Genomic DNA, 11,827 nt, shown 5'->3' with positions numbered 1-11,827 from the left:
ATGACTCAGGTATCCAGGTGAGGAAATACAGACAGACTTCCTTGTAGGAGTATCATCTTCCCCCTCCCTGACTCTCCTGCCGTGTGTATAAAAAGCAGAGACAGGTTTCCTTCCCACACTGTTGTGCTCCTTACCGCAGAGACACCTTTGTGTTTGCAGCTCTCCCTGAAACTATGGCTAAGAAGGTGGCAGTGATCCTTGCTGGCTGTGGGGTTTATGATGGCAGTGAGATTCACGAGTCGTCGGCTGTATACGTTCACCTTAGCAGAGCCGGAGCTCAGGTAAAAGTTTACTTTACAAACTCATCAACTTACCTTCTCACTGTTATAGAATACACCAAGAGCTCAATTTGTGCTTCATTACATCTTTATTCTTATTACGTGTTACTAACTGCACTTTGCTAAGGGATCTGTTCAGGCACATGTTCCCTTTCTTACAATCTAAATATTGGGTGCCTGAGACACAGGGAAATTATGTGACTCAGCAAAGACTGTGGTTTAGCATGTGATATGATTCGAACCCTGGAACCCCTGAAACAATCATTCAATTGTCTTTTCATGGGCTGTGTGTGTGCTTTTTTATTTTGCCCCTGCCATTCAGACTAAAACAGCATGCACTGAATTATTCATCACACTCATGTACATTATATCTAATGTGGCAATATGAATTGCTTTATAGGCATGCCTAGGCACCCAGAACTTTGAAAGCAAACAACTATTATTATCCCTAAAATACCCCCCTGTCCTAGACTAATGGATGTACTGCTGTTCTGGCCATGGTCCGATACAGTATGAATTTATATTGTGATACTGTTTGATTCTTCCCATCTGGAGCTTTATATTGTGATGCCAGTTCTACAATAAAAACCTTCTGAAAAGGGACACAGTCATTTTATTACAGGGTTTTATGGGTAAAATTCTTGCAAAGGCCTCACCCACCAACTATTAAAGAAAAAATTGCCCTTTTTTATTGGGCCAATAACCAATGTTACAGTTTTTCATATGAATCAGCTTGTTGTCTTTAGTTGCTATAAATTATTGTTCCAGTGCCAGTTAGCAAGCTGCAGCAAGCTATCCAGGTGTTGGCCAGCATTTCTTATTTACAGTTTCACTTTCTAAATTGCATGTGTGTGTGTACCTGATGCAAGAAACAAACTGCTTTACTTACCGATTTATGTACTATAATAATCACCTATAATACTTTTTCCTGAGGTTTCCTATCCCACTAAATTCAGTTCTATATTCCTTATTCTATCTGGCTATAAGACCTCTTACAAACAGTATGGGAACCTTGCAATATGTTCTTTCCCTTTGAAATGCTTTTATTTCTACCCTGTGATTCCCATGCACTACATTGGCCTTATACTATAAATATGGATAGCTGCTACTGAACTATAACCTGCACACCTCTTGCATAACTAGCACTCCCCTGTCTTTGGGGAAAATAAATGGATCTCCTTTCTTTGGGAAAAATCAGTGGCAAATCTAGAAATGATTGGAAACCCCAAAAAATCCGGAAGAGACAGATTTCATGCACATAATGTTTCATACATACATCATATATTTTTACATTATTCAGGGCCCCAGTGGACCCTGAATATTCATGGACTTCCTGGCAACCACAGGGTCTGTACTCATATTTTTCTTTTCGAGAAATCCAAACATACTGACATCAGTCAGAAACATCACAGGCCTCTGTACTCCTGGACCCCCCTGACATACATTTGGGCTGTAGTTTTTGCATTCATGTAGCTAGGAAATGATCCATGTTGATGCTAAATGATGTCAGTGCAGATACCCATAGTAAACAATCTGTATAAAGAGAAAGTCCTAATAGGTTGTGGTTACAAGTGTAGGGATGTGTAAAATAGCCACCCCTAGTATTATTGTCAGGTAGTCCCTCCATGTTATAGACACCTATCTGGGTCCTAAAAAACAGTTGGGAGGGGTACTGTTTGCTCTTTCTGCTCTAAGCTATATCCCTTGCTGCTTCTCACAGTGACCAGCAGATGGCACTGTGCTGGGATATAAAAGGCTCTGAAGCCATGCTTTCAGTGTCCATTTTGTGCTGGCTCTGACCTGAACAGGCAGGTAGATTCCTGTGGAACCTAGACAGGTCAGGTCTAGTAAGAATAGGCTACTCACCATTATAGGTCACTCTAGGAGTGACAGACAGACAGGTTATTTAGCTGAGCAGCTCAAGGCTCCGATGAGGAGAGTCAGAGGGATTTAGATCCCGGGTACTAATAGCCCAGAAGTAGGGACTAAGTGTATAGGAACAGGGTAGATAGATTCCACTTAGGGAAAAGGCTGAAAGCTGGGTGTACCACTGGTGCCCAATTATTATACCCTGAATCCAGTTACAGTTGCACGACACCCTGCCTCCACGCCTTTGCGAGGGCTCACTCCCTAAGATTACAGGTCTCATCCGGGGCACATTTATTGGGAGTGGAGCTCAATAGTGGTGTACAACACACACAATTTACTATAGCGCTACACAAGTAACCTCATTCGGAGCTGAGCACTTCTTTCCCCATCTTGGGAGTCAATAGCAGCTGAAACAGCTCGGAGCAAGGAAACCCTTCTGTCCCAACAAGGGTGAGATTTCTTCTGCTACTTCTCTGCTGATACAACATGATCATAGACATAGGCTCAGATTCCTGTATTCAGTCTTTATAAACCTGCCAGTTTGCTGTTGGATTAACAAATGTAATATTTTCCTCCCACAGACTGAATTTTTTGCCCCAAACATAGATCAGATGCACGTAGTGAATCACATCAAAGGGCTGCCCACAGAAGATAAACGTAATGTGCTTGAGGAGAGCGCACGGATCGCTAGAGGGAATATCAAAGATCTCAAAGACCTTGACGTTAGTGAATATGATGCAGTTATTATACCAGGTAACAAAGATCTTTCTGGGTCTATACACAATACATACAAATGTTACGATTCTAGTAGAAATCATTAAACTGTGAATGTGTTTTTGGTTATTCATTATTGATTTATCATTGAATTCTAGGAGGTTTTGGAGTTGCCAAAAACCTTTCTACCTGGGCTGTAAAAGGAAAGGATTGTTCAGTTGCAAAAGAGGTTGAAGCAGTTATCAAAGGATTCCATGGAGCCAAGAAACCCATCGGTTTGTGCTGTATCTCCCCCGTACTGGCTGCAAAGCTCTTTCCTGGATGTGAACTGACTGTCGGCTGTGATACAGAGTGTGAAAAGTACGTCCAACCTTTTTAAAACATACAACCATAACTATTTTTTATGAATGCTTTTAAAAAATAAAACTTATTATAGAGAAATAGAGAGAGAATTGTATTTCCAGACAATCATTCAATCTGTATCACTAGCTGAATAAATACCCAAAAATGAGAGACAACAGAAGCCCAAAGTTTTGCCCTATGCTGTACCCTTGAATTAGAGAACACCCAGGTTTGTAAAAATATATCAATAGTTCTCCTAAATTTCTGAATACCCAATGTAGTATGTAATTGTATGTTATTAGTACCTTGCAATGACCTTATTCTCCTTCTAGCCTGCAAGGGCTCATTGCTTGCGTCCCTTAAACTGGAATTACAGGGACATTTTAACATGAAACTCTCTCTATGTAAAAATGAGAAGTTGCCATTGTCCCTAAACTTTCATTTGTTTGTTCTATAGGTGGCCATATGCAGGCACAGCAGCTGCCATTAAGGAGCTCGGCTGCAAGCACATCAACAAGCAAGTGAGTGAAGTTCATGTGGATGCAAAGAACAAGTTGGTCACCACCAGCGCCTTTATGTGTAACAGTCCAGTTCATGAGATTTATGACGGCATTGGGGAAATGGTGAAATCAGTTCTGAAGCTAACAAATTGATAACAGTATTCATGAGGGTTATTTCAAATGTGTATTTATATATCATACAATAAAATTGCATCCTTTTACCAGAATATGTTGTGAGCCTTTTCACTTGATCCTTACACAGATTCTAATGAAAGATATTGACAACTTAGCTAATGTCTGATGGCACTATGATGGGATTTACAGTTCAGATAAGGTTTTAGAATGTTTAAAAACATTAAAGGAGATATATAGGATATGTAAAACAATACAGTATGTAGGGAATAATACATAGTGATGGTTTTACTTGGGGCTAAACATTAATATTTTCTTCAAAAACATCCACTTTATTGGGGCTCCTATAGATCTGTTACAGTTTCTGTCTGTGTTTCAAATGGGGAGTGGGCGTCTCCTAAATGTCCCTGCCAGAAACACAGTAGGAATGGAATAGCCAATCACAGCCCTGCAGTCACACAAACAAAGAAAGGCTTCAGTTCTCTATCAGGTCAGCCTAGCTGCTGATTGGTTCCTATCCTACAGTGCAGTGTTCTGAGTGCTGCCGGCTCCCCTGCACAGCCAGAGAATTCAGAGGGCAGGAATTGGAACAGATGGGGAGGGCTACCGGTAATTGGGTTTTGGGGGAATTTTTCAATAAATCAGCCCCAAACACATATTTTTTAAGCACAATCCTTCTATATTTAGAGGAGTATTGTGCACTGGCAGATTCTTGTTTTTGCACAATATGACTCTGTTACTGGTACATAACAGTAATATTATTTAGCACAAAAAATGTTGCTCATTTACTAACCCCTGTGGAAATATGTACCTCATAGCAACCTATCAGCAAATCTCTTTGATCGGCCTTTATATATATATATCTGCCTTTTGCTGACCGTGCGCCTGTCCAGTTTGAGCCATATCTATAGCAACAGCCAGGTGGTGTTTTACAACAGCTAAATACCCTCTCCCACCTTCACAGTGTAAAAATTTGCTCTTAACAAAGTTATAGATTTACAAATAAGAAAATATTAGTTTGGGGCTGCTACACTGGGCATGTCTTCTGTACACTAAAATATGCCTGCATAAAACTATCATCATAAACTCACTCTCTCACCCACTAGTAAATCTAAGCTTTGACTCACATCCTACTACAGAAAGTATACAATGTAATATAAAAGCTCAGGCATTCACTAGGTGTGGTTCACCTTTCATTTAAAGTATGTTATAAAATTCGAAGCAACTTTTCATTTGGCCTTAATTTTTTCTTTTTTATAGTTTTTGATTTTTTTATATTCAATTTTGAAATCCGACATGGGGTTAGACATATTGTCAGTTTCCCAGCTGCCCTCAGTCATGTGACTTGTGCTCTGATCCACTTCAGTCACTCTTTACTGCAAGTTGGAGTTATATCACCCCCTCCATTTTTCCCCCCAGCAGCCAAACAAAAGAACAATGGGAAGGTAACCAGATAGCAGCTCCCTAACACAAGATAACAGCTCCAAGTACAGAAAATAAAGTGCTAGAATCCTCAAAAATTCATTGAGGAGGGGGATTTAACAGAAAGAATAAAATATAGTATAGTATTTTTTTTTTAAAAATTTTTTGTTTTTTGTTTTTTTTAAAAATTGTTAAGACCCACCGTGATTATTAACAGTGATAATAGTGTTCTTTTATTTAACTTAGAAGAAGAGAGCCCAAAAAAGTGAAAGTTGTGAATTTTAGATGAAAGATAACAAAAAAAGAATAAAAAATAAAAATAAAAAATAAAAAATAAAAAATGAAAAATAGAATTAAAAAATTAAAAAGTGAACAAGTGAATAATTTAGTGAATTAATAAATACCAACGATTTCTCTCCAGGTGATAGTGAATTCAGTGTTATTTGTTACTTAAAACACATTCAATTGTGCAATAGGTGAATATTAATGTAATTAAGGAATATTTGGTGTGGGTTCAACTTCCCCTTAGATTTTTCCCGTTTAAGATCCACACTCTATGGATTAGAGGAAAGGTAACATAGAATACTTTGCCACAATTCCGGTACAACCGGTTGTGCAAAAAATACTATACTATATTTTATTCTTTCTGTTAAATCCCCCTCCTCAATGAATTTTTGAGGATTCTAGCACTTTATTTTCTGTACTTGGAGATCGTCTCAAACAGGTGGAGGAGGACCTGCAAGTGCTGAACTGTGGGGAAACCAAAGTTTGTCCTTGGATACAACCTGATATAACAAGATAACAGCTGCCTGGTAGATCTAAGAACAACACTCAATAGTAAAAACCCATGTCCCACTGAGACACATTCAGTTACATTGAGAAGGAAAAACAGCAGTCTGCCAGAAAGCATTTCTCTCATAAAGTGCAGGCACAAGTCACATGACCAGGGGCAGCTGGGAATTGACAAAATGTCTAGCCCCATGTCAGATTTCAAAATTGAATATAAAAAAATCTGTTTGCTCTTTTGAGAAATTCAGTGCAGAATTCTGCTGGAGTAGCACTATTAACTGATGCATTTTGAAAAAAACATGTTTTCCGAGGACAGGATCCCTTTAATAAAAACATGAAAACGGATTACAAATTGTCTCTGAATATCATTCTCTACATCATACTAGAAGTTCATTTAAAGGCAAACAACCCCTTTAAAGCAGTATCAGTTATTGTTTTCTAACTTTGGCTTTGGATGAGGTATAAGTTTAGTAATATCGTTGATGTTCCTTGTGTGCCACCTTTGGAGTTAAAGGGATCCCAGTACTTTCCACCTACCACTGACCTGATGCTAAATCTAGGGTGCACTTTACACACTTTTGTACCTTTTTTAGCATGAAAAAGATATCCCCTCTTTATCAGAGATGTCTTATAAATTAGCGTAAATTTCTTGTGGCTTTAAAACGGTTACTTAAGAATTACACAACATATTGAGCTAAAATAACTGTTATAATGAATTTCAAAAGAGTGGGGGGCAGATTTGCTAAGCTTGAGGGAATGGTTCGAATGCAAAAATATTCGAATTTCGAAGGATTGTTTTTTTATGCCCAGGATCTTAGAGTTTGGAAATTTTACAAAACAGGGGCAAGAAATTACGTGCAGAGATTTGTAGTTGAGCTTTGAGGTTGTTGAATAAACAATCATAAAATAACCTCTGGCTACGGGATAGCAACAAGGCCAGATTTAATTTGAGAGCGCCAGGCATCCTCCGTTGCCTCCTTGTGCCCGACCCAGAGGATCTTGTGAATGCGCATCCTTTATTTCTACAGATGCAGCTCCAGAATAAAAGTAATTAGTTGTGCGACTCGGAGACATACCGCCCCTTTATTTATGCTGCCCTATGCCCAGGCCTTTTTGGCCTTCCCTCAAATCGAGGACTGGATAGCAGGTATGGTAGGGAGAGATGGTGCCTATAGTAGCAGTGGCATAATAGTCTCTGGGAAGGGACTGTGGCTGTGGGATAGCAGGTATTTTAGGGAGGGAGGGTGCCTATAGTAGCCAGTGGTGTAACTACTGGGAGGTGCAATGGGGGCAATCGCAACCCCTCGGGTCCCACAACAGCCTCAGGCGCATGCATTGCCGATGTGAGCACTGTGTCTGGAGGTGAATACCCGGCTGGGATCTTGCACCTGGGCCCTGTCAGTTACAGTTATGTTACTGATAGTAGCAGTGGAATAATAGTCTCTGGGAAGGGACTGTGACTGTGGGATAGCAGGTATAGTAGGGAGAGATGGGGTCTATAGTAACAGTGGGATAATAGTCTCTGGGAAGTGACTGTGGCTGTGGGATAGCAGGTATAGTGGGAGAGATGGTGCCTATAGTACAGTGGGGATAATATTCTCTGGGAAGGGACTGTGGCTGTGGAATAGCAGGTATAGTAGGGAGAGATGGTGCCTATAGTACAGTGGGGATAATAGTCTCTGGGAAGGGACTGTGACTGTGGGATAGCAGGTATAGTAGGGAGAGATGGTGCCTATAGTACAGTGGGGATAATAGTCTCTGGGAAGGGACTGTGACTGTGGGATAGCAGGTATAGTAGGGAGAGATGGTGCCTATAGTAACAGTGGATAATAGTCTCTGGGAAGGGACTGTGACTGTGGGATAGCAGGTATAGTAGGGAGAGATGGTGCCTATAGTAGCAATGGGCACTGGGCCACCTTGTTGGCATTTATAGTTATCTGAAATTTGTTACAGTAACATTTTGGATTGCTCTTGGTTGATGAATTACAATTCCCAGCATCCAATTGAAAACTTAAAGCTAAAGGAAAATATAGTTCAAGAACAGCTGAAAGGTAAAAGATGACAAACCTATAATTAATTTAATAATGAGGCTTTCAAAGCCTCTTTTGCTCCAGGCTCCACCAACACTAAAGACAATCCTGCTCACGTACTCCATGTAGTCAGGGTGAGATATTCAGTTGATTATTTTATATATACCAGGAAGTATAACAATTACTGTTTTATGTATATATGGTATCTTTGCAGTCAGTGAAACAGTATGTGATTTCTTTCCTCTTTGAAATTCCTGAACAAGGGCCCAGTTTTTATGTGTCCAAACTTAATGCTTCTGTGTCCTGGACTTCAACCAAAAGGATTCAAAAGTATTCTATCTATTTCATACTGAATAGAACAAATAATCTTCCATAATATACCAAGCCATTCCTTACACCTATAAAATGTAAACTTCTTTTCATCAACAGACACCAGGAAGCCAATGTTAATGCCAGCATGTATTTTATTTAGAACATTTAAATCTATGCAGCACAAACAGTAATAATTTAACAAATCAAAAAACACTTGGCAGACAGGGTTTCCAGTTTTAAAATAAAGCTTCAAAACGTCATGAAAATGACCACCTAAATATATATACATGGAAATTCTCTAGAATCATCTTCCATCTGAACTGTAAAAATGAAGGAAGAACTAAAGGATCAGAGATGTTTCTCATCAGTTAATGAGTCTTGCTGAAAAAGTTAGGTGCGTGATCTTCAAACTGATTGAACTCGTCAGTTCCAGCCACAAGGACAGTTGCAGGGAATGTTCTGGGACGTTCGGGATCCTGTGAAATTAAATAAAATGTCATGTGTTTAACTGCCTTGATAAACCATTGTGTCTCAGAAGCAGAAATACAGTGATACAATTCAAGAATAAACAATGGTAGTTAATGGTGGTTATGCTTCTTCTGTCTTTTTGAGAAGAGATTTCATTTTCTGTTTTTAATGGTTGCTAAGATATTGGAAGTTTTAGACTGCTAATACCAGGCTTGCAGCTCACTGCAAAGGTATTTAACCCTAGGTTTTTTTAGGGTTGCTGACACCGCAGCTCTAAAAGAGAGCTGGTCATCTGAAAGTATTAGTATATAGAGCTATATACTTTATACAACATACTGTTTATAAAGTAAAAATCTGGGAAACCTGAGGAAAGTAAAAGTGCCCAGAGGACTTCATTTACTTTTTTTTATTATTTAAAGTTGTTAGAGAATGTTTATCAATTTATCAAATTTGCTCATATTATTTGTTTATATGGCCAATAGCTTCTTAAACTTTGCAAACAACCTGTTTTAGTGCATTGATGATTATGAGTTCCAAGCCTACACAAATCCTCATTTAATAATGTAATTGATTACTAACTGATGCTGAGTAATATACTGTATGTAGTATAACTATAACATCATGAATAATATTTCCTGCTAGACATCTATCTATTGATATATATATATAATATTTATTCTGTCTGTCCATCCATCTGCTCTTGGTTTTTTACCTTGACAGGATATGCAGTTGTGGGCACATAGCGGATGACAAACCCACATCTTCTTCTCTCTGACATGTTGGCTTCGCTGGCATGAACTGTTAGTCCGTCATGGACCTAAAATCATAAAGATTCAAATGTATTACTTTTGTTATATGCCAGGATCTCTTGCTTTTTTACATAGTGGCAAATTTGTTTATCCTCCTGTCATTTAATACAACATAGAGAAACACTGATAAACATAAAAAATATTACATTTATTCTTGAAAACTCTTTATATATATAGATGGCACAAATATGAAAGGGGATATTTACAATGACCCTCACTGCATGCAAAGTGCAAAAAAGTCCACAATGGAGAATTTGTGTCTCAATGAGGAACAGTGCAGAGACCTGCGGACATTTTTTAAGCAGAAAATGGTAGATTGTAGATGCTATAGTTTCTATATTTATAATGAACTAGTAACTTTTAAAATACTTTTGCACTTACAGACATCTGTCCGGCTTTGAGGGGACACTCAACCAAATCCTCCACCTGCACCAAGTGTCGGGGTATTTCCTGGTTTGTAGTCAGCAAGTTTCCTGGGATTTCTGCCACTCTATGTTCCAAAATGCCTTGTTTGTGACTTCCTATAAAATGAAGATCAAGCTGCTAATAAATTGTTTGTCCTACATACATACTGTCATTTTATTATGTTGCAATTTTTAACAATTCATTTTCTCTTTTAATTTATACATAAGTACAAAAGTTAATACCTGGAATAACTTGCAGGACTCCATTTTCTGCATCCACATCATCAAATGCCAGCCACACAGAAGCCACAGGTCCTCCTTCAAATCCCCAATACCTGAAAGGATAAAGGGAACCCATTACTGATCTGTTCCATTCATTAATACTGTTTATATACATTGGATAAGTTCCTTGAAGAAATCAGATTTCTATATACTCACTTCATGTCCTGATGCCAAGCAACATACGGAGCAGTGTTATCTTTGTGGGGGACGTCAGAGGAAGGGTATTTACAGATAAACCTGGAGTCCAGGAGAATAACGTTGGGTCCTAACACAGCAGTGATGGTGTCCAGTAGTTTGGGATGAGCAGCCAGATTCATCACCCACTCATATTGCATGTGGATGTTGTGCAGGTTGTACTGTGTGTATTCCTTGCCTGTAAAATCAATAGAGAAAAAATCAAACTTTATAACCAGCAGATAAAATACTCTTTCTCTATCTATCTATCTATCTATCTATCTATCTATCTATCTATCTATCTATCTATCTATCTATCTATCTATCATCTATCTATCTATCTCTGTCTATCATCTACCTATTTATCTATCTATCTATCTATCTATCTATCTATCTATCTATCTATCTATCTATCTATCTATCTATCTATCTATCATCTATCTACCTAGAGAGAGAGAGAGAGAGATCATGAGAGCCATGAATAAATATTTAAGATAATATACAGTAAATAATGCTCTGATATGGCAGGTAATTAGTATTAAATATGAAATGCACCTGGGTACCTTACGTAATACACATAATTCTATCCATTAACAAAAATACTGTGTTTTATAATGCCATCATTTTCCAAAAACTTTCCTGCAAAATTAACTCAAGACTTACCAAATGTGTCCTCTAGTTTTGCATGTTCCTTGCAGGCCTGATGGAGCTCTTCCTTCCCCAGAACATCAATAGCTGTCAGGAAGCCGGCAGCATCATAAAGATCCTTTAACTGTTTGGCTTCTGCATTCATGGCTTATGGAGTGGATTTTCTGCTGTACAGTAATGCTGAGATGTATCAGGGATGTAGTACTGCCTGGCTTGTGCTCACTCTGGCTTATATACACAGTCTAGGGGGTTGGCCGGTAAAATTGATACTTTATGCCAATGTTATTAATAGGAAAAAATGGTAAGAATGCAGGAAGGCCGGTATTTTTTTCCCAGAAAAGGTGGCAACCCGAATACAGTCATAAACTGCAGTACTTCCCCTGGGTTACAATTGTAAAAAAAAATTGGTTTATTTCCTTCTGCACGGCAGACACACATTGGAAATCCTGAATGATTGTGCAAGGTTGGAGAGAAGAGCAATTAATTTCAGTGTGTGATGTAATGATCTTGGTTGAATAATTATGCTAATCCACTTTCACTATTGTCAGACTGCCTCAACCTCTCATAAACAAACTTCTTTAAAGGATGGGGTGATGGAATATGGAGCAATTTGTCCTAAATTCTTTCTTACTCCTATGAACCATTCATTTTATT

At 38.5% G+C, this 11,827-nt stretch overlaps 1 protein-coding gene and 1 pseudogene across 2 annotated transcripts; one reads left to right on the top strand and one right to left on the bottom strand.

The window, feature by feature from the left end:
- Positions 1–3,930, top strand: gatd3alc.2.L (annotated as a pseudogene). Its single transcript, XR_001932624.1, has 4 exons — positions 1–281; positions 2,729–2,900; positions 3,020–3,221; positions 3,661–3,930. The product of XR_001932624.1 is annotated as a glutamine amidotransferase like class 1 domain containing 3A-like gene c2 L homeolog (transcript).
- A 4,592-nt stretch (positions 3,931–8,522) lies between these two features.
- phyhdlc.2.L (probable alpha-ketoglutarate-dependent hypophosphite dioxygenase-like gene c2 [provisional] L homeolog) lies at positions 8,523–11,384 on the bottom strand. The gene is made up of 6 exons (XM_018229774.2): positions 11,189–11,384; positions 10,508–10,724; positions 10,313–10,404; positions 10,047–10,186; positions 9,569–9,673; positions 8,523–8,864 (listed from the first exon to the last, which is right to left on the bottom strand). Exons 1-6 carry the CDS (start codon positions 11,316–11,318, stop codon positions 8,757–8,759), a joined length of 792 nt encoding a protein of 263 aa, XP_018085263.1. The 5' UTR covers positions 11,319–11,384; the 3' UTR covers positions 8,523–8,756.
- Positions 11,385–11,827: the final 443 nt, after the last annotated feature.

This window comes from Xenopus laevis, chromosome 8L, assembly GCF_017654675.1.
Source record: "Xenopus laevis strain J_2021 chromosome 8L, Xenopus_laevis_v10.1, whole genome shotgun sequence".
Lineage (NCBI taxonomy): Eukaryota > Metazoa > Chordata > Amphibia > Anura > Pipidae > Xenopus > Xenopus laevis.
The sequence above is the reverse complement of the archived record's forward strand: the minus strand, read 5'-3'. Positions and strand labels throughout refer to the sequence as shown.